Consider the following 23,914-nt stretch of genomic DNA (forward strand, 5'->3'; position numbering starts at 1 on the left):
TGGAACCATCTTAATGTGTTGTTTTGGGATTTGGCACATGGAAGATCTTTTCCTGATCCTAAATGATAGTCAAGAATTTCAGTTTAATTGTCCAGTTTCACATTTTAACCTTATATATTTCGGTTTATTTCTTAAGGTAATTGAGACTTTTTCCTAGGCAAATTTATTAATATGCTCTTAATATGTTGTGCCAATTACTAGTATAATGATAAGTATTAGTAAAACCTAGTAGAATGTATGTATGTATGTATGTATGTATGTATGTATGTATGTATGTATATATCTCAGGTCAGTTTTCTTGAAAATAATCTAGAGCTTTTTCCTCCCCTGGAATCTGTTTTCTTAACACTTAGCCCTCTGTCTTTGAGAGGCTATATAAGCATTGATTGTTGATGCCGGCCCTTGTTTTGCAAAAAGACCCCCAGAACCACAAGAGGATTAATTTAGGTGTGTCTCTCAAATTTTTTTTTTATAAATGAAACTTTTTTCCTGTGTCAAAGCACCTTAGTGCTTTATTTACAGTAATAGTAAGCATAATGGCTGATATTTACCAAATCTGTACTGTATTTCAGATACTGTACTAAATGTACTATCTCTTCTGACTTTCATAACAAGCCTGTGAGTATTTAAAGATGGTGGAACTGAGAGTTAGAGGTGTTCTGTAACTTTCCTAAGGTCACAAAGTCAGTTAGTGGTGATCTGGGCTTGGAAAATTCTCAGTCTGTCTTTGGAATCTATCCTCTTAACCATTATAGTTTAATGTTATTTGCACTTCTGTAATAATAACTGCCTTGCCTAGTGTCCGGATTGGGATTTGATTTGATTACCCTACTTACAAGGTAAAGCTTGGTTTGTTACAGTCTCATGGATGCTGGTTGAAGACCTAGGATTCCCCAGTCAGAGACAAAGGACACTCTTTCTAATGGCATAGCATGAGCATCAGCATGTTTATGTCCATTTCCTTCATCCCAGGTCACACAGGGGTCATACAGAGAGCCCAGAAGGATGCTACACATGCAGTGGTTGTGTTATAGGAGAGGAACACTGAGTTTCAGGCAGCACATCATTTTTCAGCAAGCAGTAAGCAAGCTTGTTCCTTGTCCCAGAGGGAAACATTACCTCATCCCTCGAGATTGCTTACCTGCAAACCCCGTTCTGAGAAATGATCAGGTAGAGAGCAGTTAGAATCTTACATTCTTGGCATACATAGCAGGACATATAGGATTGTCAGATACCCATGAGGAGTATCTTTCCCAAACCTGATATTTTTTTATTTAGAACTCTTCTAGGGAATAGTATTTTTAACTGTAAGTTTTATTAGATAGGAATATTAGCAAATAAGATCCCAATTATGTGGAAGAACTAAGATGAATAATGTAGTTTTTCATCCTGATAATGCGTATAACTTTAGTTGTGATATTTTTTGTTTTAAAACATCTAAGTCTTATTAAAATAATATAATTTTTCTTTCATGATTGGAATTACAATTAAAATAAATCAATAACATTATTACTGTTGGCCATTATTATTATTCAGAGGCATCAGAATAATTCCATTTACTAATACGCTGTTTGATTTTTGTTTTTATTTTCTTTAGGTGATCAAGCACGTACCTTTTTCTTGCAGTCAGGCCTGCCACCTCCTGTTTTAGCTGAAATATGGTAAAATGTTTTCTTTTGTAGATGAACTTATCTTTCTGATAGTCTGGCTTTGTTTTGCTTTTAATACTTAGTGTTAACATAAAGTTCTTAATGGGTATAGTCAGTTGGTATTAAGTAAGAGTATTTCTTCAGCCTTTTAGGAAAGAAATTTTATTGAGTAAATGACTAAAAATCAATTGGGATTTTGTTCTGTAGGACCAATTTCTAATTACCTTAGAATTTCTAAGGAAAGGAGATGTACACACTTCTATTGAAAAACATTTCTTTATAATTTGGCAAGAGTCTAGATCTTCATTCTGTTATTTTGAGTTGTTTCATTTATTTCATCATCTATAAACTCAAAATTAGCCCACTCTTCCCCGGTTCCTACCTTAAAGAAATTGTTCTTTATAATATCTAAGGTTTTGTGTAATGTATTTACAATAAACAGCATTCTTCTTTCCATTCAGAATATTCCTATGCCTGGCAGAGTGCCAGCCACATAGCAAGCATACAGTAGCATTTGAACAAATGAATAAATTGTTTAGAATAATTATACTCTTGTATAATTTCTTTCCATCTGCATTGGTGGAATTCATTTCAAAGGTATCTGGATTCTTTATAGACCGATAGTATTGTATTAGATGCTATATCTGGTCAATATTTCTTAATGTACAGGTTTTAGCTTTTTGTTACACACATACACACACATATTTAATTAAATGATGACCTACTTATAAATGCTGTGTTATTATTTCTATCTTATCATCCTCCTTAAAAGTAATGTTGACCCTGCATACCAATCTACCTGCCTCATCGTCCTTTTAGGGCTTTATCAGATCTGAACAAGGATGGAAAGATGGATCAACAAGAGTTTTCCATAGCTATGAAACTCATCAAATTAAAGCTTCAAGGCCAACAGTTGCCCATGGTTCTTCCTCCTATTATGAAACAACCTCCTATGTTCTCTCCATTAATTTCTGCTCGCTTTGGTATGTGCTTATTAATTTAATTAGACGTTTGGATAGTTAAACTTGATTCCTAGGCATAATATTTGAGAATGAGGAAAGGATTTGTTGACATAAAATGACAGTCCCCAGGCGTCAAGTTAATTTTCATGTTTGAGATAAGAAATGTTAAGTTTGCTGTCATAGCTGGGGTGTCCATGTGTCCCAGTCTTCCAGGGACAGTTCTGACTTAACACCTGTTGTTCTAGCATCTGGTCCGGTTTGTGTTCCCTCTCATAATGCCTAGTTAGATGGTAAATTATATGATCCCTCTAGTTATAGCTGATCCTAAATACTATTCTTAATTAGTTTCCTCTGTACTCTGTATGCATAACAAAAAATGTGGACAATTTTAAACTCACTTGAAATGGTTTAATTTGGGGGGTAGCTTAAAATTACATATAAGTAGAAATTTCTTTAATTTAAAGGTTGGTTAGCCAGCTAAATTTAGGCTTAAAAGTTGCAGACTTTGTGCTAATTGATTTACATATCATCAGAGATAACTAGTTTTTCATTAATTTCGATTAGCTATTATTAGTTAATTGTGAGAAGCACTTGTTGGAATGTATGTTCAATTAGATATCTCCATGTATCTGAAACATGTTTTTCCCCTCTAGATGTTAGAAATCTTAAAATACTAAACTCTTTTAGTATTTGTAGTGAACTCTAGAGATAAATACCAAATCATTGTGTAACAATATTTATATAGTGTAGTTCATATTCTGCAGTTAGTAGGTGAATAAGAATCATCAGTTTGTTCCTCTTAAACAATTGTCCTTGAATCCATAAGTGTGTTATAAGAAAAGTGAAACATGTGGCATGCTTTCTTCTTGCACATAATGTGTGAATAAATGGGTCTCCTAAAGTATCTAGTATTTAGAACATCTTTTGCAGAGGAGGGGAGAGTTTGGGAGTGTGTGTGTGTGTGTGTGTGTGTGTGTGTGTGTGTGTGTGTTAACAGCCCTGTATTTATTATCCCTACACAAAAACCCACATTTAATCAGAAAATACATTCTCTCTTTGAGAATACTAATATTTAATTGCGGAAGACTGCTTCGTTTCATCCATGATGCTAGAAGAGAATTTTTAACTTAGTAGGCATTCCCTTAGTTCACACAGCTCAGAATGTTGATATTACAAGCAATAGTTTACCTCCTGCACTGCTGAGTCAAAGCTGTTTTAGTGAATTTTTTAAAACTAGTTTGCCCATAGTGTTTCTGTAAACATAGAGGCTGCTCACTGTGCTGTAAACTTGTTTTCTGTCATGGATTTTATAATTGGTTTACACATTGGAGAATGTGTTCTGTTTTGTATTTAGGAATGGGAAGCATGCCCAACCTGTCCATTCCTCAGTCATTGCCTCCAGTCGCACCTATAGCAACACCCTTGTCCTCTGCGACTTCAGGGACCACCCTTCCTCCCTTAATGATGCCTGCTCCCCTAGTGCCTTCTGTTAGCACTTCATCATTACCAAATGGAACCGCCAGTCTCATTCAGCCTTTATCCATTCCTTACTCTTCTTCAAGTAAGTGCTTTGGGTCTAATGACTCAGTATTTCATATGAAGAAAGAAACTGTTATATTTGTGTCCCAATAGATGCAAATTTCCTTCATGCTTTGTGATATTGTTTAGTATGAACCTTTTTCTTTTTTCTTCTTTCTTTCAGCATTGCCTCATACATCATCTTACAGTCTGATGATGGGAGGATTTGGTGGTGCTAGTATACAGAAAGCCCAGTCTCTGATTGATTTAGGATCTAGTAGGTATGAATACTGAAAACCTCCAACTTTTTACGCTTTCAATAAGGAGTATTTAACAAATGCTTTTTTTTTTAAAGCTCTGAGCTTATCCAGGTTTTACTTTATAATGGCTAAATGTAAATGCAGTAAATTTACTATTTACAATTCATGAAAAAAAGTTTTATTTTTAGACTTATTAACTGTGGGTATTATACTTTTGAAAAAAATGTTATATGTAAACTAAAAATATTCTGCTATATTTTTTAATCAGTCAGCTTTTGCCCAAAGCTACATATTTTCCCTTCAAATACATTTCTCAAAACATCTCATAATCATTGTACATTATTTTTATCTTGAGCAAATTCATCTGATTGAGTATCCTATAAATTTCAGAAAGCACAAAAGCATCAATATTCATTCATCACCCCTCGTATAAATCGTAGTAATACTCTTTAAAACAATGACCCAGAAGAACAATGTACCCTTGCTTTTAAACACTCACTGGTTGTGTGACCTTGTTTTTCTCAACATCACTGAGCTATAGTTTGCCCATCTAAAAGATGGGGATAGTAATATCTTTTAAGTTTGTCATGAGGATTAGAAATAATATTTGTAAAGGCCGTAGCACAGTGCGGGGCCTGGCACATAGGTTCTTGATACACGGTAGTTCAATACTTCATGTGGTATTTGCTTTCCTAGGAATAAGGATAATTGCTTAAATTTTTTCAATATCAGATATAAAAGCAATTAATATTGTGTTATGAAAGTTATGATTCTTAATGTCTTTGTAAAGGTTTAACTAAATGTATTTTATTTAATAACATAAAAATTTCAAATAAATTTTATTACAGCTCAACTTCCTCAACTGCTTCCCTCCAAGGGAACTCGCCCAAGACTGGGACCTCAGAGTGGGCAGTTCCTCAGCCTTCAAGATTAAAATATCGGCAAAAATTTAATAGTCTTGACAAAAGCATGAGTGGATACCTCTCAGGTGAGTGGCATACAGTGCGTAAGAATGTGAGAGAGTTATGTTTCTTACATGGATGTGCATCAAAGAACTTCTATTTGAATTTGTCCTTTGTAACACATCTAAAATTTTAACATCCAAAAAATTTATCAGGCATTTGATAAATACAAATAACGTTTAAGTAGTCTAAGAGTTCAAAGTTCATACCATCAAGTTGAGCACAAAGATATACGCCCAACTTTCTGGAAAGAAGGCCTCTCCCTTGAGAAGGTCAAACCTCATCCTCCAGTGCAGTGCCTCATGTGATTGGAGAGGGTGGCACTTAGCCTCACCTTAGCCTCCCTGAGAGTCCCCTTCCTCTCTGGGTCTTTCTCTGCTTGTCCTTCCTAATGCCTCATGTGAGCTTGTTCACCCTTTATTGCTCCAACTCAAATGCAGCCATAAAACCTGACCTTAGACCCCTGTAGAACATTTGAGTCCATGCTAGAACAAACATCCAAACCTTACTGACTGAGAATAGTGAAGGGGACATAAACAGAGGGTAATAGGCAAGTAGAATTCCCATCTTCTGACTTTCTCCTCTCTCTTCACTCAGTGAGGAATTATAGTTTAGACAGAGTGAAATAAATGTTTAAAAATAATAGGGCTTTTAAGTGCTACAGAACATGGAATAGAAGATAATGATACTAAAGAGATGAGGTAAAACATCTTACAGGAGGAGAGCTTTTCAGCTTTAAGCCCTATCATGAAAGAAAGTTAGGGTTTGGACAGGTAGAGATTGGAGGTGAGGGCATTTGAGGGTGACCAGGAAGAAACCTAAGAGCAAAAAGTACATGGCATGTTTGGAGAACGAAAAGTAGTCTATAAAATAGGAGTATGGAGTGTCTAGTTGTGCAGTGGGGCAAAGGAGCAATAAGACTTGGAATTGATTGGACAAGCTAAAATATGCAATATTTTCTTTAAATATACATAGCCAGGTGATAAAAGCTTTAAAAAAAAAAAACAAGAGAATTACACACACACAATTCAGGGTAGTTGCCTTTTCTGGGAAAGGTATGGAGATAAAATTAGGGAACACAGATGGCTTCAAAGCATGTAGTAATGTTTCTAGTTCTTAAGTTGTGTAGTAGGTTCATGGGTGACTTTTATTAGTATACTTCATAACTTAAAAATTCTCTATTTTTTATATGTATCAAATACTATATAACTAATTTTCTGTAAACTTTTATTAAATTATATGAAATAAAATATACTATATTTTTGACTAATCTTTTTTTTTTTTTTGCATTTTAACATCTCTAAAATTGGGATGTATGTTACCATCAGTGGCATCTCAGTAGTGTCTTAGCATTGTGCTGTGATTTTGTTGACAGTGTTTTTTTCCTTCTTAGAGTTACATAAGATAATAATGTGTCTTATAATCATTGCATCTTAGATTCTGTAAAATATAGTATTCAAACTATTTAAGATTAACATAAAGTAACGTGATTCCCATATTTGAAAAAGTGAACTTGTTTGAGCCCTACATTTTGCATTAAAGAAGTTTCTTTTTTCAAATTAACAAAAATGGACTAAAAAGACATGTACAGAAGTGTTCATGGTAGGTTCATTCAGAGCACCCAAAAAGGAAGACCTTAAATGTCCATCAACTGGAGAATGTATAAATAAATAAGGGTGTATTTCTATAACAGAATAACTTAACAGCAATAAAAACGAATGAACTGCTGATACATGCAGCAACATGGATCATTTCACAGATGTTGTATAAGTCAAAGAAGTCTGGTACAAAGATCCATACTATTTAATTCACTTATGAAGTCGAAGAACAGGAAGCCAAGTTGATGGTGATAAAAATCAGGATAGTGTAGTTACTCTGTTGGAAAGGGCCATGTTAGAACCTTGTGGGGTGCTGGAAACATTCTGTATCTTGACATGAGTGTTGGTTGCATGTGTGCATACTTATGTAAAAATCCTTTGAGCAGTACAATTAAGATTAGTACACTTTTTATATGTACTAAAAGCATAGAGTATAAATAGGGTGGGTTTGTGTTGGAATGTGAAGGGCAATGGAGAAGCCATCTGTGAGGAGGTGTTCCCATAACGTTACTTTATTTGTTATGTGACACATTTTATGAAGGTTTTGTGTTGTGCTGTTTTCAGAAAATGTTGTTACTCTTAGACCTGCAAGAGGCAGGCTATATATATCCACATTTAAGGGAAGGATTGATTTTTTTTGAGAAAAGAAGTGGTTTTTGGTGTCCTGGAACTGAACATGAGCCCCAGGTATATGAGGACAGGGCTATCCTAGACTGACATGGTATGATTGGTTCAGTGAATGTAGCAGTTGATAGTCTAATTTCTCCCTTTTGTTCCTCCCCTTCTCTTCCCCATAAACTCTCAGTCATGGTTTATTTAGATTAATTCATTGACTCAAGTATTTCCTGAGTCACATATCTTTTGGGCATTCTGTGAAGCACTTAAATGCAAAGAGGAGGAGAACATGGCCCATATCTTTGAAGAGCCCATAGTGTAGGTCACATAATCACAGTAGTTGATTAGTGGTTTTTAAACCAAGTGCTATAATTAATATAAATTATTAAAGTCACTAACCCTGAGGATGTAAGAGTGTTTCAGAGAAGAGACAACATCTGAGTTGGATCTTAGAGGACAAGTAGACTTACCAGGTAGACAGTGGAGGGACTAGCATCATAGACACAGGAAATAGGAATCCGGAGGATTGGCAGGCCAGGGGTGTGCATGTCCAAGTGAGGTTTTCTTCATCCAGGGCTCTGTTGCCTCTCTTTGTCTTCTGTGTTACTCAGACTTTGCCTGCACACGTTTAATCCCTCCACCAGTGCACTTTTAACCATTGCGTTCTTTCCCTTCCTCCTCCTGTTTGCTCTGTTGCCTAGTGACAGGGGTCTCCTTTGTTATCTTTGTCCAAGAGCTGAAACCATAGTTATTGGACCTTTCTTCAGGTTTGAAATAGCCCTACTTACATGTTTCTTTATTGGAAGAATCCTTTTAACACTAAAACCTCCTCAGATCTCACTTCCTATATGAAATCTATTGAGTAATTAATTGAGGCCATGAGCTATTTCCTGTGTTTTTTCCTTTGTGATTTCTATTAAATGACCAGATTAAAAAAAGAATGGCAAAGATTTTAAAGTTATGGAATGTAACATTTGGTTGCATATTATAATATGAGGTGTATTTGAATTTGTTTCATGTAGGATATGTAGCTTTGATTATTCAGACCTCTGTGTTCAAAGCTTAGTGAAACAATGGGTTTAGCAGCGTCTGTGCTGGCTTTGTAGTTGGAGCTGTTGCTGAGGAAGAGTTTGCAGATGTATCTCTTCTGTGCAGAGTTGTTTGGACAGGTCTTGACTCAGGCTCAGCCCAGCTAGGGCTGACTCCTCTGGCACTTGTGGCTCAGTCACATGAGAGTGGAAGGTGTAGCCTCTGCTTTATTGACTGGGAGACCTTCCCTAAAGAAGCTGTGAGATTCATCGTGGTCAGAAAGCCACAAACAAGCTCACCAGGAGTGAATGTTCCTTTGCTTTGAAGCAGATAGGTTTTTTTTCTGTTTTGAAAGTATATTCTTTGAAGATCAGGAAGCCTGTTACAGAAACATACTTTTATTTTCTCTCACTGAGGGAGAGAAAAGAAGTTAAACAATTTGCCATAAATAGTAAGCATTCAATGAATGTTAGCTATGTTTATTAACAGATGCTATCACATAGGTAGGCCTTCATTGCACCTTAAAGAGGATAACTTGGGATTACAACTTTACTCATTACTTTAGCAAATAGTTATTAAGCTTCTGTGTGCTAGGCATGGGGTATACATTCGTGGGTAAAGCAGTCAAGGGTATTGTCTTCGTAGAACTTAGCATAATAAGGGAAACAGACAAATAGGTAAATAAGCAAATAAATGTTACATTACAAATTGTGAAATGAGATATGAAGGATACGAGTAGGAAATATATTGAAAGGTAGAGTGGACAGAGAAGGCCTTTCAGAGAAGGTGACATTAGATTGTGACTTAACGGGTGAGAAGGACCCAGACATGCAATATGTCGAATTGTAGGACTCAATGGTGGACATGGGTGTACAGGAGAGGGAGGGTTCAGGGGTAACTTTATGATTTCTGGCTTGAGCCACTGGATGGACTGTGATGCCATTCATAGAGGAGGGAAGATTAGAATGGTTTGGGTGAGAATTAGAAAGAGGGGCACGAATGGGGATTGAGAGAATAGTTTTATACTGTTTTGGTTTGATATGCTTGTGAAATACATAATTTGATTTTTCAGTTGGATAAGAAGTCTAAAATTAGAGGGGAGGTTTGAGCTGTGGATGTACATTTGAGAATCATCATCCTCTAAGTGCTCTTTAAAGTCACAGAGATGGATATGAACACACAGAAACAAAACAGTGCCCAGGACAGAGCCTTGGGGAATGCTGCCATTTACAGGTCATTTAGAAAAGGAAGAGTAGAGACAGAGGAATGATCAGAGAGATACGAGAAAATCTGAAAATGCTAAGGAAGCTGTGCTTTGAGAACTTGGTCTCTGCTGCGCTGTGCTGCTGGCTCAGTCCTTTATGTCAGTCACTTGTGTATACTGTTACCGTCTGAAAGGACACAGGAGCACTTGATTCTACTAACTCCAGGTTTTAACTCCTTGGGCCAGGCAATGTGTTTGTTATCATGACTACTGAATGCTCAGTGCTTGGTGCATGGTAAAAACTGATGCTGTCTCAAGATAGGAGCAGTATTATTTCATGGGTATAGCTATTTAAGTTTGCGTGACTTTAAAGAGGCTAAAGAATTTTCTTTTCTTTTTTTTTTTTTTTAATTTTTTTTATTCTCTCAATCAGGTTTTCAAGCTAGAAATGCCCTTCTTCAGTCAAATCTTTCTCAAACTCAGCTAGCTACTATTTGGTGAGTTTGTCCATTAATTATGATTTTTAACTATACATCCTCTAAGAGAGATGTTATTTGTGACTCAAAAGTATTCCATAAAAGCAGCCATGTGAAAGTTAATGTAACCCTGAAAGCAAATAAAATTGTGCAAAATGTTACTCTTGAGAATTTGGCATTTAATGATTTTACAAGTAAAACCAGTTTGCTTTTATATAATGCCTTCTATGGAGAATAAGAGAACATCTCATTTTTAATGTAGAGCTAAATGTGATTTGATAGGTGAATTAACCATGAATGAAAACAAGCCACTTTTTCAGAAGAAATATTTCCCTTTCCATTTCAAAGTTTCTTCCCTTTCTTTGATGATAAGAAAATTAAGAATAAAATTAGCTCACTCTTCTGTATGTATTTACATTTCACTAAAATATGTTAACCTAGCTGTTTCACTATCATTATTCTTTTTTTAAGAATAAAAAACTGAACTCTTCTGGAAATATTTTACTTCAGATAGACGTTCTTTCTAGGTGTGAATTTTCGTATTTTCTTTAGGACTCTGGCTGACATTGATGGTGACGGACAGCTAAAAGCTGAGGAGTTTATCCTTGCAATGCACCTCACTGATATGGCCAAAGCTGGACAGCCATTACCACTGACTTTACCTCCAGAGCTTGTCCCTCCATCTTTTAGGTGAGTCCTCTGGAGGTGAAGAGGTGTTGTTTTGATCACTTGGCAGACATGGTTATTAGTTTGGGATTTCCTGGGGTCTCTGCTCTAGTTTAGTAGAGAGTTAAACATTTATGCTGCCGTTTGATTTTGGTATTTAATGAGTTACACTGAGAAGAGAATAGATTAAGTTAGAAATAGGTGTGTTTTCACTATATTATAGGTAAGGAAACTGATGACTAAAGAGATTAAAAATAAACTTAGCCAAGAGTAGCAATTGGCTGAATGATGATTTGAATCCAAATCTCTCTGGTGTATGTCATGCCATGTAGTGCTGCATTGTACCAGCAGACCATACTTTGTTTTAGTCAGTTTTAATACTGTATTTTAAGTATTAAATTGCTCTAGTCATTTGTAGTCTATACAGTCTGGTCTAAAAAAATTCCAAACTGCATGATGCTAAATTCATTTATTGTTTGCTTTTCTTAGAGGAGGAAAGCAAATTGATTCCATTAATGGAACTCTGCCTTCATATCAGAAAATTCAAGAAGAGGAACCTCAAAAAAAATTACCAGGTAACATTGAATGTCCACGAATGTATAGTGAATTCTTTTAAATTTTGCCTTGAAATAGAAATGAACGTTTAGAATTTTTACATTCTTAATTTTTATATGCTGTACAAGAAGGTGTTTGATGAATGGGGTGGATTTTGGTGTCAGTAAAATTAAGGTAGGCAAAAATGAAAAGAAGAGTATGTAGGAAGGAGAGACCAGTGTCTGTATTTGGCAAGAATGTATGTATTAGATGTCCTAGTTAAAGCGTTTCCCCCACTTTAGGAAAAATCATTAGAGCAAGCTTTGTGATGAAATCTTTACCTTTTAAAAAAAAAAGTTAAATATTGGTTGAAAAACTACATGTGTAGATACTTTAAAATGTTTAAAAAAATTAGTTACATATACTAAATATGACAAATATATAGCCACACAGCTTTGGTTATCCTTGAAAAAAATGCTGAGAAAATAGTTGAAACGTATTTTTATTGGCAGGAATAGTAAAATTATTTTTCTCTCGGATGGACTCAATCTTAGAGATTTATTTTCCAAAAATTAATATTCTTAGAAAAAATAAGTATTTTATTATTTACATTTAAGTTAAAATTATCCTTAGGAGAAGTATGCAAAGAGTAAGAGGACTCACATGACCACAAGGCACAAGCATCTTGAAACTAGATTACAGGTTCTGTAGGCTCTTAATGTGGAAGAATGCTCACAGTATACCTACTTCAGTTACGTTTGAGGACAAGCGGAAAGCCAACTACGAGCGGGGGAACATGGAACTGGAGAAGCGACGCCAGGCCATGATGGAGCAGCAGCAGAGGGAGGCAGAACGCAAAGCCCAGAAAGAAAAGGAAGAATGGGAACGAAAACAGAGAGAAATACAAGAGCAAGAATGGAAGAAACAACTTGAATTAGAAAAACGCTTGGAGAAGCAGAGGGAATTGGAGAGACAACGGGAGGAAGAAAGGAGAAAAGAGATAGAAAGACGAGAGGTTATTTTTTTAAGTTATTTTATTTCTTAGGAAAATCATTTCATTTAATAAGTGGCTACATTTCATTTGATAAAAAATGGGCATTTTTGTTGTGCCTTTCCTCAGTGTCATTCATTCTTAACTTATCTTCTGCAAATCCGACTCCCCCTTCCCCGGTGGAGTGAAAGAGGGTCCTTGCTTGTGGGATGTTTTCAGGGCCGACAGCTAGTAGAGAAAGCATGCCTACAGGTGCAGCTCAGTCAAAGCAGGATTGGTTACAAAGCTGAGCTGAGGGAGGAGCCAGAGGGAGGAGTCAGTTTGATCAGGTCACTAAACAAAAATAAGCTTACTATTCAGAGTAAGAGGCCAAGTAGTTGGAGAGGCAGAGAGGTGAGAGTGGTGAGTCGAAGGTCTTGAGAGGAATCAAGAGGGTGGGCTTGTGCAGGTCCTTGGGATCAGTGGTGCGGGGAGGGTCCCTGGGAGGGCTGGCTGTGTTTTCAGGGGCTGTGCATGGAGCACAGTAGATTACAGTGGCTCTTAAATAATGTAAATAGAAGTTTTTTTCTTCCCTGATATCAGAATAAAGGTACAGTTAATTCCTATTAATATTTATATTTATGAAGTCATCCTTTTGTTTATTAAAATAAAAGTAACTGCAACAAGGGGATGGTCCTGAAGCAGTCAAGAAGCCTGTTGGATGGATTTGCTTTTGTGAAAATCTTTAATTTAGCCCCGTTAATAAAACTAGGTTTGCCCAGTTACCCTTAGACACTCAAACCTACTAAGTACTAAATTCTGCCTCACCTTTACTTTGTCATTCTGTCAGTTTCTGAATGATGCAAAATTGTTAATTTAAAAATTAACTTTAATTCATTATTTTCAGGCAGCAAAACAGGAACTTGAAAGACAGCGTCGTTTAGAATGGGAGAGAATTCGTAGACAGGAGCTTCTCAATCGAAGGAATAGAGAACAGGAAGAAATTGTCAGGTTAAACTCTAAAAAGAAGAGCCTTCATCTCGAGTTGGAAGCACTGGTATGGCTATAAGTTTAAGTGAAATTTATCTGAATGATGCTAGAGTAACCTGTTGGAAATACTGTTTTTAAAATCTACCTCATGAATATATTATGTTTTGATGTAATCAAATAGTCATATTTTCTTAAGTACTTTTTAACAGTCTAGACAGTATAGTTTACTGAAACAGCATGGTGACTCAGAATGCTGAGAATTATGTTGTGGTCTTAGTTCAGATGCGTTAAAACCACATACTCTTGAGCAAGACATTTCCCTCTCTGTGCCTCACTTTGTGCATCTATAAGATAAAAGGTTGTGCTGGTTCAGTGATTTTCAGTTTTCAAATTGGTGTCTGGAAGATGGTCCACAGAGGGATAACCAGAAGGCGTGAGAGGGGAGGAGAAGGGGAGCCGAGGCAGCAGGACAGTCTCCTCTTCCCAGTTCTTCCCACACTTCACAACAGAGAAGCTCCACATGTATCTACTGTACTTTTTGAGAGTTATCTAAGATTTGCTTGGGGAAAAAAAGAATTCTACTGAAAAAAAAAAGATTTAAAACTGCTGACCTGAATGATCTCTTAGAGTTCCTTCCAGTTCTGTAGGACTATGGTTGTTAACTAATATTGGTCATTATGCTTACCAGTTTTTACACATCAGATATCAGGATCAAGCTGTTAAAACTTTGTTTGAAATGCAAGGTGAGAAGACATAAAGGGTCTGAGTAAGACATACTGTTCTACTACGACCCTGGAATCCTGTAAGCCTGACCTCGTAATATAGTAGGATTTTGCAGAAAATGCATGTGCAGCCAGCCATGTGTAGAGCCATAGTTACATCTTGTTTAATTGTAGTTTAACATTTTATTTGCTTGATGAACTGAATTACATTTTTTAAAAATCACATACTTTAGTCGGAAAGATACTAATTTATGCCTTCAAACGAATAGGAAGCGTACGACAATTAATCATGCCATAGTACTGCAAAACAGTCCTAAAAGTTTTGACTTCTTTGTGTAGCTGCTTGGATATCTGGCTGAACCATCATTTTGACTCTGTGTTTTTCTTTAAAAAGACAATGGGAGGAAACCTTAGGACTGATCGTTTCCCCCCGCAAGAACTGGAGTAACACACCAGGTAGTAGCATGGGTTAGTGTGCAGGGCCTGGAAAGGTCCAGAGCCTACACTGCTATATGCTGAAGATGTAACGTGAACTCCGGGGTGGACACAGCATGCTCCCTTTAGCATACACTTCTCAAACATGGAACATACCTTCCATGAAAACTTTAATTACCAGTGATTTTAAACTGGAGGCCTCATTTCCCATTACCCCACTGTGTTTGCTAAGGCTGCCATAACAAAATAAGACAGACCAGGTGTCTTAAACAACATAAATTAATGTTACCACAGTTCTACAGGCTGGACTCCAAGATCAAGGTGCCAGCAGGTTTGGTTTCTTCTGAGGCCTCTCTCCTTGGCTTGCAGACGGCTGCCTTCTCACCACGTCCTCATGTGGTCTTTCCTCTGCCCGAGCATCTCTGCTGTCTCTTTTGTGTCCAAATGTTCTGTTCTTATAAGGACACCAGACAAGTTGGATTAGTGACCACCCATATGACCTCACTGAATCTTAATTACCTCTTTAAAAGTCCCGTCTCCACATACAGTCGTGTTCTGAGGTACTGAGGGTTAGGACTTAAACATGTGAATTTTGTGGGGACACAGTTCAGCCTACAATACTTTGCCCTTCTCATTAGCTTTCTAATATTGAGAATTCTATTGAGAATCTCTGCTCTCTGTTTTGTTTTGTTTTTCTTCTCAGAAAAAGGGGAAAGGAATGTTGATATAGGAGAAGAGAATTGGGCCAAAAGGCCTTCCTGGACACTGTTGAATTAAAGGAATTAGATGGCAGCACTGAGAGTAGAAAAAGAAATTCAGAGAGGGTAATGCTAAATGTCACTTGCAAATGATTATTCCTCCTCATTATTCTTTGAGATTGTCTCTATTTTAATATTATAAATTAATACCTAAATGCTGAGGGAAAAAATCACTTTGGTATGTTTGTGCTTTCTCCTCTTAACATAATAGGCTCTTATATTGAGAATGACATGTTTCCTAGTAACTGTGTTAAGTCAACTTGGTTTTAGACACTTATCTCACACTGAGTATAAATGATAAATGATAAATGACATTTAAAACTTAAGTGAAAATACTATTCTCCTGATAGGAACATTTCCTATGAATAGTTTATGTTATATATTCATATGCTCCTCCTATAGAATGGCAAACATCAGCAGATCTCAGGCAGACTTCAAGACATCCGACTCAGAAAGCAAACTCAAAAGACTGAGCTGGAAGTTCTGGATAAGCAGTGTGACCTGGAAATTATGGAAATCAAGCAACTTCAACAAGAACTTCAGGTAAGTCCTTTGCAGCTGAATTGTCCTTAAACATGAGCAGTTATTAATAATTCTTCCTAATAGAGTGGGTTTTGCTTTTTAGGTCATGAACACCTTTGAGCCTCTGATAGACCTCCTTCCTAAAAGAATGTAAACATACACATCTTGTATAATATCAGGAAGCTCATAGACCCCCTAAAACTCTGATCAACATCTGGTTAGGTTCTGCTTAATATTTGTACATAAATGGGCATTTATCACTTTGAGTTTCAAGTCTTCAATAAATAAATACATAAATGTATGTCTGTTACGTTAATCTGCTGCTTCTTTTGGGAAGGTTTGACCTAATGTTCTTTGCAGAATTGGGGTCAACATGTCCATCAAGGATCTGGTAATTCTGTTATTTAACTATGTAGAGTAGGGACCCTGAAAGCTTTCTTCATCTCAAGAGTCCTCTTACCAAATTTCTTTTTCTGTACAGACTAACATTAATTAACAGTGTTTTTATTTTGTCACAGCAGATGTAGACAAAAGCCAAGTGACATTTCCTACCCAGTGTACCCCTGCTTTCCTAATAATCCCTGAGATTTTAGTCCCTCTTTGATACTCATTCTGGAGTATCATGACTGCTGATACATAGCGTTTAGTGGAGGCATCAAGGGCACCTCTTAGGCTGTGCCTGCTGTCATCTTCCAGTAGGCTGGAAGTTGTCGGGCCCTGAACACACCTGATTAACAGAGTTTTCTTCACCACCTTTTATTTTCAGCCAATCATTCATTTATGTATGGATTTACATTTAAATATCTGTATTTTAAATTATGCATAATTCCATTCTAGTTTATTCATAAGTTGTAAGCAACTTACATATTATTTCTAATCTAAACTTCGAGTATGATTAAATCATGTTTTTGCATTAAAAATATTCTTAGACAACATTACAAAGTTTTAATCAGACACTACTTTTTCTTTTTATAAGGAATATCAGAATAAGCTTATCTATTTGGTACCGGAGAAGCAATTATTAAATGAAAGAATTAAAAACATGCAGCTCAGTACTACACCTGGTGAGTTCTAGGGTTTGTCTTTCCTCTTTTATTCTTTTCTGAATGACTGTATCAGTCACATATTGTTATTTTTAAACATAGCATTATTCTGTTATAAATAACATTTCTTGCCTATAGTTAAAATTTCAAAATAATGTGAAAAATATCACAGATGTTAGAGCATTTTTAGCAATAAAAAGTAAATAAATAAATTAATGACTGTGGTATGACTTCCTCTCTTAATAACATTTTTATATATTTCAAATGTCAATAAAATGTTAGACTGCAGTTAAACAAGACCTAGGCTTGGCTTGAACACAAGGTTATATGTGCATTTTGGCAAAATCCTGCGCTAATTGTAAATAACTGAGAGGGGACCTTTCTGTGGAGCTAAACCTGTTGGATTCTAGGTTGAAAACGCACAGCAGTGATAGGCCTAAGCAGCCTGATATGTCCTTCCCAGCCTTTTTATATCATCTAATTCTGTCACTCATGTAGAGAATTTTACCAGCTTGCCTCTCTGACAGCAAGGTATTTTATGAGTATACAACATTTTTTTTGATTCAAGTCCCAACCAGAAAACTGAAAAACAAAACAAAACAAAACAAAACAAAACAAAACAAAACAAAAAAATTCCATATTGGATAGTATGCCAGTAACAGCACAGCAGAAGAAAGGTTTATTTAAAGAAAAGTAACTCTGCAAATGTGTTAGAACTAGCTTAAGTATCCCACATGTCTCCCATTGAGTATCTGTCGGTCTTTTTATTCCAGGGCTCTTTATTATACTTTTGGCTGATTAGAAGTTCCAATAAATAGCATCCCTCTTCTTTGCCTGAGTTGTGAACAAATTAAGAAATGAAGGAAAGGAGCAAGACACGAGAGACCAAAACTTTGCCTCATTATTAACAAAGCTGATGTTAGACAGCATGGCTTATCTGTGAGCGGTACAGCTGCCCCTGTAAGACATTGGGTGCATGAACAAAATAGAATGCAGATTCCTGTGGGCAGTTCAGTCTCAAGAAAGCAAAGAATAGGAAAGGTGTAGGGCTGTGTATACCCAAGTCCTTATCTTGATCTCACCAATTAGTTAAGAGGTAGAAAGAAGCTGAATATTGTTCTAGTAAAGGGCTCTTTACATGGAAGAAACACCAGGAATATAGTTCAGTCTTGTGAACTATTCTTATTATGTCTCCCACCTTCCACTATCTCTTCTCAGACAATCTTCCTTGCACATGATATTTTTCTTAGCTGTTCAAAGTGTACAGCTCCTACCTTACCCCTCACAGGCATTCCAGAGGCAGGATAAAGCAGCCCTCCTGACCTGTGCAGGGCAGAAAGTATATTTTCATCCTCGTTGTTAATATTTGGATTGTGAATAAAGTGTAGAATATGGCTTATTGGGGACCTGGTAGAGTTATTCTTTCCCTGTGGAATATGATTCAGTTTAGCTTTTATTAATTTATTTATCTTTGCTGTAGTCCAGTTTAGAATAGGAAGCTCTTGTTTGGAGTTTGCAAAGTACCCTGTACCCCTTAAATTCTCTTTCCATACAGTTACCATTTGAGATTACCAGCCATGTACCAAGTACTATGATTGTCAGTTTTCATGCATTATTTTCATCTTTACAACAACCCTGTGAAGTAGGAGTTGTTACTCCCATTGCGCAGCTTAGGAAAACTCAGGTTCAGAGACAATAAGTAGTTATCCAAGATAGAGTAATAGTAGGTCGCAGATTCTTGTGGGTCTGACTCTAAAGCCCACTGTGTTACCATGCTGCCTTACCTAACACAGTGCTCACAGATATGATATGATCAAATCTGGTATGAAAACATCCATTATTGCTGGTGCTCATTTTGAGTACTAAGATGAATATTCTTTTACTGTTATTTTTTTTTCCTATTGCTTGTCTCCCACCTTGACCAGGGAAGGACCCATGCCTTAGCCTTTATTTTTACCTACAATTGAATACAGTGGAGTGCCCTGCATATAGCAGATATGTGTAGTTTAATGATTAAGTGTTTATTGAAATTCTAGAAAACTGTTAGAATTTTAAGAGAATTTAGCAAGGTGCCTGGATACAAAAATCAGTATATAAAAATCAGTATCTTTAATCAAAAGTATTTGTTTAGAAAATATTATGAAAAAAAGGTCTCATTCACATTAGTATTCTCACTGTTAAATGAATAAAGAAGAAATGCACAGTCATAAAATTTTACTGATAGATATAAAATATTCCTGCATAAGTAGATACATGCTGTATTCCTGAGTGAACTAGCTCAATATTTTAAAGATGTTAGTTCTCTACTAATTCATCCATATATTCAGTTCTGTTTGGGTGTCTTTAAATGAAACTTGGCAAGATAATTCACAGATTCACCTAGAAGAGAAGATATGCAATATCAGGCAAGACTTAGAAAAACATTAGTTTGGGGGAGACTAACCCTATCAGATATCAAAACTTAAGTTATGAAAGGTATATACCTAGAATAGTATATTATTGATCAGATATAGAAACATAGAACAATGGAACTAAATAGACAATCTAGGAACAAGCCTGTAATATATGGTAATTTAGGATAAGATAAACTTGGCATTTACCATCTGTGAGGAAAGGATGGGCTTTCAGTATTTACTTTCTTTTCTCTTCGTTAAGTACTTCAGGGGACAGTTGATTATCAGAAAGGGAGATGAAGAAGCTCTTTGTCTCACTCTGTGTGCAGAAATAAATTCTAGATAAAATAAGAGGCTAAACATAAAATATAACTCTAAAATTTTTTTTTTACCATGGAAAACATTTTTCTAATCTTGGTGTCAGGAAAGTCTCTTCAAACAATCCATAGAGCCATGAAGGAAAATACTTAACAGTTTTTGATGACATAAAAATGAAAAACTTCTTCATGATGAAAGATATCATAAACAGTAAAGAATTTGAAATATGTATAATACAATAGGAATTTAGAGCCTGTACAAATCAGAAATTAAGACCACTCAGTAGGGGAGAAAAGCTGGCAAAGGATGTGAGGCAAGGCAATTCAAGATGATGGCTGAAAAATAGAAATAGATGGCCTTATAAATAGATGTTTCTTTGATTTCAGTAGTTTTCAAGAAGATACAAATTTAAATGACAATAAGATTTTTTTTTTTGGTAGTTAGCAAAAGTGAAAAAAGATTGATAATATCCAGTGATGAGGGTCTGCAGAAACAGGTAATTTGGTGTCATTGTTATTGGTACAGCTTTTTGGAAGGGCAGTTTGGCAGTTTCTGTCAGAATTTAAAGTGTGCAAGTCCTTTGTTTATGTAGTAATTCTTTCACCTCCTAGCCTTATAAAATATTTTCATATGTGCATTAAAATGTACATACAAGGATATTAATTGCAGCATTTTTATGTAATAGTAGAAAATTAGAAACAACCTAAATGGCAATCAGGAAAAGAGCAGTTACATAAATTATGGGATAGCCATAATGTAGACTACCAGGGAGCAATTTTAAAGAATGAACTAGATCTAGATGTCTTTATTAAATTTAAAACAAGTTGCTACAGACTGGGATTTCAAAATGTAGAATAGATGAGAATAGATGAACAAGATTATATTGTATAGCACAGGGAAGTATATACAAGATCTTATGGTAGCTCACAGCAAAAAAAAATGTGACGATGAATATATGTATGTTCATGTATAACTGAAAAATTGTGCTCTACACTGGAATTGGACACAACATTGTAAAATGACTGTAACTCAGTAAAAAAAAGTTAAAAAGAAAAACAAATAAATAAAACAAGTTGCTAAGCAGTGTAGCCAGTGTGATCCCATTAAAGCTCCATGGAACGAATTATTGAATATGCACATATCTAAGTGCCTAAGAGGGGAATAAGCTGGGAGTTGAGATGAAAAGGGACTTTTTTTTTTTTTTTAAACTTTTTACTCTATATGCTTCATTTTATTTAAATTTTATGTTGGATTCCTATGCTTTAAAATAGACAATGAAGTTTTAAAATATTACAGTTGACCCTTGAATAGTGTGGGTTTGAACTGCGCAAGTTTGTTTATACGGAGATTTTTTTCAATAAGTAAATACTGCAGTACTACACAGATCCATCATTGTTGAATCTGAGGACGCAGATCTGTGGATATGGAGGAACTGCAGCTATGTATACAGAAGGCCGACTATACGTTATACTTGGATTTTCAACAGAGCAGAGGGTCAGCCCCCTGAACTCCCAAGCTGTTCAAGGGTCAACCGTATTTAAATAGGTAGTAAGATTACTATTTTAATTTATTGTAATGTAATCTGCATCATATATTTCCATCTAGTTTCTTTATCTCTGCCTAGATATCTAAGAAAAGGTCATAAAATGAAGCCCTCAGTTCTTACCCACTAAAATAATACCACTAAATAATCCGTTTCATAATACAGTCAATTATCTGTGGATCAGATTGGTGAAGCACTTCACCCAAAGTGGAGTGTCACTTTAAGTCCTAGTACTTTTTAGTGCAGAACAAATGTTATAATGTTTCCATATGTGGGTCTTCCCAAGATGTGATCCAAAAAGGGGAAATGACTGCTGAGTTTTTTCTCTTCAGTTGATCCACATTGTGCATGTACTGCCTTTGTCTCTAGTTATACCAGTTTGATCAAACAGTAAATGTCAATTACTGTTAACGACAGGAATTTCTACCAAATGTAAACTGTGATGTTTGTATTTCAGATTTAGGAATTGGTTTACTTCATAAAAAATCATTAGAAAAGGAAGAATTATGCCAAAGACTGAAAGAACAATTAGATGCTCTTGAAAAGGAAACTGCATCTAAGCTATCAGAAATGGATTCATTTAACAATCAACTAAAGGTATTTATTTTCTGTTACCTTCCTTACTTTGATGTAATAGAATGAATAACTAAAGCTATTATTGTTTATGTAGTACATTTTCATAATTTATAATTTGAGCTATACCACAATTGCAAGATTATTTTTAATGTTCTCTACAGATATTATAAATATTGTGTCATGTAAATAAACATATCATTTACCATAGTTTCCAGTTTTTGATGACTGTTTTTATTAGCATCTATACATTTAAGAAGTAATCACCTTTGTCAGTATTAGTATTAGGTTAGATTAGATTTATCAGTGTTAGTTCTTGGCCAGCATGATCTTAGGCAAATTCTAAAACGGGAAATACAGAAAATTTTAAATAATCTGAGTGGTAGAGGCTCCTTTAACACACTAAATTCTTTCTGGCTTCTTTTTTATTATTTAATTTAATGAACCTTTGTGAAATAATGCAGTAATCAGTGAAATCCGAAGCATAATCTGGCACTATAAAGTCTGCATGAAAAATAGGTTCATGATTCATTAATTACTGCAGTGACAGAGCAGATGTCCAAACATATACCATATGCTTATCATTATGTGCAGTATTAGTTGCATATTGAAGCCATAACTGTGAAAGAAAATATTAAAAGTTAAAAACCAGACTAATGGCACATGATTGAAATTTGTGAATAGTTTCAGTTACTCCTTTGCTAAAGAAGCAGAAAGTTTCCAGAGCATAAAATATGACAAAACTTTTTAGGCAGCTTTCTGTCTCTTCATGTGATTTTCATCTTGCTGATGTGTTTAGAATAACATTATACCATATCCATCTATCAAAATTCATCAAATTATACATCTGAAATATGTGTCATTTACTGTACAGGAACCATACCACAATAAAAGTGTTTTTAAAAAAAGAATAACATTATACCAGCTTTAGAGTAGACAGTATGATTAAAAAAAAAAAGGAACCATGGTGGCTTCAGTTAAGGAGGGAAAATTTGAGGTGAATAATATTAACCATACATTTTACATAAGCATATATATATTCTGTAGAAAAAAGTGTTAAGAAAATCAAAAAATTTGTCATTGATGGACAGACAAGCCAGCCAAGTTATCTTCCCAACATGATTTTCTAGAAAATCTGTACATAGTTTAATTGGCTTTTTATCTGCCTTATCTTACAGTGTGGGAATATGGATGACTCTGTTCTTCAGTGCCTTTTGTCTCTGCTAAGCTGTCTCAACAACCTCTTCCTCTTACTTAAGGTTATTTTCTAATATCTAGCTCCTTTTCTTTGAGTTACTTTACTGTTTTCTTTTTTTAAAAAAATTAGACTATTCTTTGCATTTATCTGAATATCTTTATTTGAAATAACGTGTACAATATAGACATTTTTTCTTTCTGCTTGCTTAAAAATCCTCTGCTGTCTTACTGCCTGTTTGAGTCTAATGCCAGAAATCAGTAGAATTGCCCACAGTAACCTTTCTGACGAGTAGCCCAGGACACTTAGAAATACTACCTGATTCCCGTACAACATCCCTGTGAGTTGGGCTAACAGATGGGATGATTACTAATTCAGTTAAAAGGAAAACTAAGGGAATGTGAGATAAATTATTTACCCATATCACTGTGAAAATCATTATTTAAAACAGGACGTATACTTTGTGAAACCTAGGGCAAGGTTATGTCATGTATATATCAGGCTGCTTCCTAATTATAAGAAAAAATCTTAATCAGTAATGCAGGGGCAGCTTTAGTTATGTCTAGTTATCAGGCCTCATATTTAGACATGCTTGCCCACAAATAAAAATGTTTAAATCACATTTATAAATAAACAGTTCACTTTGTCATGTATAGGACACAGAGTATTTATTTAAAATATTCGATGAATTCCTATTTTAATGTAGTTTAAAGACAGTTGCTTTATATTTACTAGTTGCTGACCCTAGTAGATTTTGACTGCATTCTGCTCAGTACTAAAATGGATGGCAAGGGGGACGGGTATATAGCTCAGCGGCAGAGCGCATGCTTAGCGTGCATGAGGTCCTGGGTTCAATCCACAGCACCTCCATTAAAAATAATAATAGTAAATTTTAAAAAATAAAATAAAGTGGTTGGCAATAGGGCAGTTGCCTATACATACACAGTAAAGACAGGAACATGATAAGCAGAGCTCCTTT

At 35.4% G+C, this 23,914-nt stretch overlaps 1 protein-coding gene across 4 annotated transcripts in view; it reads left to right on the plus strand.

The window, feature by feature from the left end:
- The window catches only part of ITSN2 (intersectin 2), a 132,343-nt gene that overhangs the window by 41,334 nt on the left and 67,095 nt on the right, over positions 1-23,914 (plus strand). For 3 of the 4 annotated variants that reach the window (XM_064494695.1, XM_064494697.1, XM_064494698.1), the window contains exons 4-17: positions 1,598-1,661; positions 2,469-2,632; positions 3,966-4,172; positions 4,314-4,410; positions 5,238-5,377; positions 10,231-10,294; positions 10,826-10,963; positions 11,429-11,514; positions 12,226-12,488; positions 13,351-13,500; positions 15,751-15,891; positions 16,847-16,934; positions 21,625-21,764; positions 22,919-22,999. In XM_064494695.1, coding sequence (XP_064350765.1) covers positions 1,598-1,661; positions 2,469-2,632; positions 3,966-4,172; positions 4,314-4,410; positions 5,238-5,377; positions 10,231-10,294; positions 10,826-10,963; positions 11,429-11,514; positions 12,226-12,488; positions 13,351-13,500; positions 15,751-15,891; positions 16,847-16,934; positions 21,625-21,764; positions 22,919-22,999 — 1,823 coding nt within the window. The remainder of the gene's footprint in view (positions 1-1,597; positions 1,662-2,468; positions 2,633-3,965; positions 4,173-4,313; positions 4,411-5,237; positions 5,378-10,230; positions 10,295-10,825; positions 10,964-11,428; positions 11,515-12,225; positions 12,489-13,350; positions 13,501-15,750; positions 15,892-16,846; positions 16,935-21,624; positions 21,765-22,918; positions 23,000-23,914) is intronic. The other variant, XM_064494696.1, reaches the window with a different exon arrangement.

This window comes from Camelus dromedarius, chromosome 15 (assembly GCF_036321535.1).
Source record: "Camelus dromedarius isolate mCamDro1 chromosome 15, mCamDro1.pat, whole genome shotgun sequence".
Classification (NCBI taxonomy): domain Eukaryota; kingdom Metazoa; phylum Chordata; class Mammalia; order Artiodactyla; family Camelidae; genus Camelus; species Camelus dromedarius.